General features: G+C 39.8%; 1 protein-coding gene across 1 annotated transcript in view; it reads left to right on the top strand.

Annotated features, from left to right (window-relative positions):
- The window catches only part of MYH11 (myosin, heavy chain 11, smooth muscle), a 64,760-nt gene that overhangs the window by 38,531 nt on the left and 21,687 nt on the right, over positions 1-4,542 (top strand). The window contains exons 11-16 of the mRNA XM_009324774.1: positions 2,064-2,159; positions 2,545-2,663; positions 2,832-2,984; positions 3,460-3,633; positions 3,834-4,007; positions 4,495-4,541. Of these exons, the coding sequence (XP_009323049.1) occupies positions 2,064-2,159; positions 2,545-2,663; positions 2,832-2,984; positions 3,460-3,633; positions 3,834-4,007; positions 4,495-4,541 (763 nt within the window). The remainder of the gene's footprint in view (positions 1-2,063; positions 2,160-2,544; positions 2,664-2,831; positions 2,985-3,459; positions 3,634-3,833; positions 4,008-4,494; position 4,542) is intronic.

Below are 4,542 nucleotides of genomic sequence, written 5' to 3'. Positions count from 1 at the left end.
CTGGGGGGAGGATAGCAGGGGCTGAGAACAGGCAGTAAAGACACTGAAACTGCTGTCATAGATCCATGACACAAAATACTACAGCCTCCTTGGAATCATTGCCACCTTTGATTTAACAGGGCGATGCTTCAGGAAGTCTTGTGAGTATTAGGGTGACTGTTCTTGACTTGCAAGGAGATCTAATTGCGATCTACTGCTTTTAGGTTGTTGTTAGAAAAGTTCTACTTAAAAAAATTATTACAGTGGCCTACCTTTTCCCATTGCTGCAGAGGGTACCGGTGGGAGCAGCTGAAGCCAATAATGAAAACTTTTTGCAAACCACCTCCTTCAAAGGTTTAAGCTGGCAGCACTTGCTGAAAACACAGTGAAAGAAATATTGAAGAATCACCACCTATATTGGAAAATAGAGTATATATCATCAAAGAGAAATTATCTCTGTGATGCACAGAACAAGTGGTGATGCACAGGGCAGCTCTATAGAGTAATTTAAACACAAGTCAAATAAAATAATTGTCACAATATTTTGCTGTCCATCTGAATGAAGAATTGCAAGGCTTTTTCTTAGAAGTTCCAGAGACCTGCTTGTAGGAGGAACATGACATGTGCTCCTGACCCATTTGAATTCCACAGCGTCGGTGCAGTTGTCAGCATGCAAAAGTACTATAACATGTGGTGTTTTGAAAGGTAATTAGTGTTTATGAAAGGGAAGATTTCTCACTAGAAGAATTCCATACATACCCAGAACAGACTACTGAATTCAAGCCAGCTCTAACAACAGTAATGACCATTTAAAGCCATTTTTTCAGAACTTTCCAACAACTAGCATGAAAAAGTTGCAAAATATTCTGATTTAATTTTGAAAGAAATGGAACAGGCTCAAATAGCTCATATTTGTATTCACTGATTCAGTAAAAAGAGAAATAAAAACAAAGAGCATGAACCAACAACTAAACTATCTTGAAAATGTGGGCCTGCCAGGGACATCTATCTGCGCAGCTTTTACCTCTCACTGTTCCTAGGAGTGTGCAGGGCTTCAGCTGATGCATGCCAGTGTGCACTGCCCACGGATGCAAATTGCCATGCCCCAAGTGACACCTGGTGGCAGAAACGTCACCCCATCACTTGAGCCTTGGACGAGCTATGGCAGCCGGGAGCAGAGCTCCATCACATCCCGCCCCTGCATCAGTGACTGAGGGACGCTGAGAAAAAAAAAGTCTTGCCTTGCAGGACAGCAGTGCAAATCTCAGCCTTGGTAAATTCAGATGATGTTACTGATGAAAACTGGTTCATTCTCCTGCCAGGGCATGTGTATTGGTGTTGACAGCAGCATTCTCCATTACAACAACAGGAGTCGTACTACTGCCTTTGATTTCATGCTCTAAAGTATAAGCCCATTAGGACAGTATTCTTCTCCTGTGTAAGCTTACCAAATAAACAAATAGAACTCCCTAGATTCATACAATCTCATCTATAACATATCAGTAGATTTTACTACCTGAAGTTAGGCGACATCACATTTATATATATTTTAGTAATGAAATATCAATCAGTTACTTTTCTGTACTTTGACATTAATCCTTCAAAGATTTGTATACATTTGATTTTAATTGCACAACTAAATATCCACATGTTCCTGCATAACTGGGGCTTGAGAAGTGCCACACATTTTTGAAGCTGCTGGTAATCCATAGATTTTTTTTAATTTATTTTAAAGACAGAGATACAGATTGTCAAGTGACGGAGCAGGGAAGATGCTACAAGCCACTGTGAGTGGGAGATGAATTCCTGAGACCTGGGGGTCTGCCTGGGGAGCCAGCACAACGTAGCTTGGATGTGCTGGTGTTCCCAGACTGGCCTGTTTAGTCCACTGCACAGATAGTTGAGATGCTCAGTCAGCTCCCAAACTCCTGCAGTTTATGGCACAGTCTTTTAAAGCAAACCTAGCTCTTTCCATAGAGGTACAGACTACCGCAGGCAATAGAATGAACCTTCATTATTGCAGAGAATAGAGCTTTCAAAATGTGTCCATTCTGTCCCTCATTTATATTATCTTTCTCTTACAGCTATACTGAGGGTTGTTTCATCCGTCCTACAACTGGGTAATATTGTCTTCAAGAAGGAGAGAAACACTGATCAAGCTTCTATGCCAGACAATACTGGTATGATTTGCCACTTTAAAAAATCAGTTAACATTAAAAAATTAATAAAATAGCAGCTGAATAAGCACTCTTTATCAGTATTTTTTTATTTAATTGTTATTACATATATACTTCACAGGCTTTAAAAGATATACCATACTTAAAATCAGCTCAATTATCATTACTTTTTCTAGTAATCTTGAATCCATAAATTGATGAACAGTGAATTTGCTGCTTGGATCATGAATAATATTTTTATGGCAAGTGGCATCTCTTGTATGTACAATAGAGGAGCTTTTAAGATAGATAAATAACTTCACATGCTTGCTGAGCTGCTCATATTCACAGTTACTGACTGGCTAAGAGAAAATTCAATCTGAAATAAAATCTCTCTCTTTCATTCTAGCTGCACAAAAAGTGTGTCACCTGATGGGGATTAATGTGACAGATTTCACAAGATCTATTCTAACCCCACGGATCAAAGTAGGACGAGATGTTGTTCAGAAAGCTCAGACCAAAGAGCAGGTATCTACTTGCAGTCTGCTCAGCTCTCCTGAAACTATTCTCCTTTCTTCTTTTTTTCTTATATCTTGTTTAAAGGGAAATGTCAGTTTTCTGTCTCATTATCTCTACAGAAATTAGCAGCTAATCGGGTTTCTTCTTTCACTTAAAATTTTCTCTTCTTTTTTTCAGGCGGACTTTGCCATAGAGGCTTTGGCCAAGGCACAATTTGAACGTCTTTTCCGTTGGATTCTAGCTCGTGTAAACAAAGCTCTTGATAAAACAAAAAGACAAGGCGCTTCCTTCTTGGGGATCCTTGATATTGCTGGATTTGAGATTTTTGAAGTATGTACTGTGCGACACAAGTTGGCTAAACTCCTTATTATCAGGCAGTGGTTTGGATATAAGATGACAAAAATCTAAGTTCAGAGCCACAAAAACAATTTGGTTCTTTCAAGCTGGCTAGCAGCCTGTGGCCAACATGAACCACAGGCCTACTACACCCGGCTGCTTGCCTTTCCCTTGGGCAGGGAGGGCTAGGGGCTGGCAGCATGCTCCTGCTGGGCTTCTGCAGGGCTCAGTGTTTAGAGCCAGGGTCTGCTTTCTACGCTTTATTGAACAGGTCCCAGTAGAAAGATTTACCACTTGAGAACTTACTGTAAATTTTCAAGACCTTATATTAGAAAAATATGGATCCTTATATTTGAATTATTGCAATATGTAAAAAGAAATGGAAGATAGCAAATTTCATCTTGTCATTTAAGTTCCCTCTTGAAGGTCTCTTTCTAACATTAGAAATTCACTTTTTTCCTCTTCACAGATCAATTCCTTTGAGCAGCTGTGCATCAACTACACTAATGAGAAACTTCAGCAGCTTTTCAACCACACAATGTTTATATTGGAGCAAGAGGAATACCAGCGAGAGGGCATTGAATGGAATTTCATTGACTTTGGCCTTGACCTACAACCTTGCATTGAGCTGATTGAAAGACCAGTAAGATTATATCTCTATAAGTGGGGTACTACATAGGGTGCATCAGGGTCAGTTATGTATCAGTACAATAAGAGAGCCATTTAAGGTATTTCAGATCCTTTGTTGCCTGGGAGGATTTGTAACATAAGGGATAAAAAAGGTGGTGCTCTTTCTTTGTCTCTGCCTGTGATGATACTGATCTGATATTGCTCACATTGCAGACCAACCCTCCAGGTGTCCTGGCTCTGCTGGATGAAGAGTGCTGGTTCCCCAAAGCTACTGACACATCCTTTGTGGAGAAACTATGTCAAGAACAAGGCAACCATCCCAAATTCCAGAAGCCCAAGCAACTCAAGGATAAAACCGAGTTCTGTATAATGCACTACGCAGGAAAGGTACTGGACAGAGTGAGCTATTTTGACTTAGGGAACTTTGATTCTTTGATGCCCAGGTGCTAAAAAAGAAACAATCCGGTAGTTGCACTGATAAGGGACAGCTTTCATTGTATAATGTATATATTAAGTGTTTCAATTACATAACATATGAAATAAGATTTGCAAAATGTTCATGGTTGTGCTAAGCTCACATGAAAACAAAAATAACCAGCACCGGGGTTACTGAAAATCCAAGTAATTCGGATTCCTTTCTAGCAAGCAGATTTTTTAAAGGCAAGGCAAGTGCCCTGCCACGGATATGTCTGCAAAAAGCTTCTTAGATGCTAGTACATGTAAGAATAAATACTCAACTCAGCTCTCAACCATAGAAAGCTTTTCACATTATTATTATTTGTATGATTTTGTGTTAATACAGTGCCCTGTGTTCTTGGACACTCCAGATATCCTTATCAAGAACAGATTTTTGATGTAGCACTGTTTCCTGCAGGTTACCTACAATGCAACTGCCTGGCTAACAAAGAACATGGATCCGCTG

This window comes from Pygoscelis adeliae, unplaced genomic scaffold (genome assembly GCF_000699105.1).
Source record: "Pygoscelis adeliae isolate BGI_AS28 unplaced genomic scaffold, ASM69910v1 Scaffold85, whole genome shotgun sequence".
In the NCBI taxonomy this organism is placed as follows: domain Eukaryota; kingdom Metazoa; phylum Chordata; class Aves; order Sphenisciformes; family Spheniscidae; genus Pygoscelis; species Pygoscelis adeliae.
Note: the sequence above shows the minus strand (reverse complement) of the source record. Positions and strands in the feature narration are given on the sequence as shown.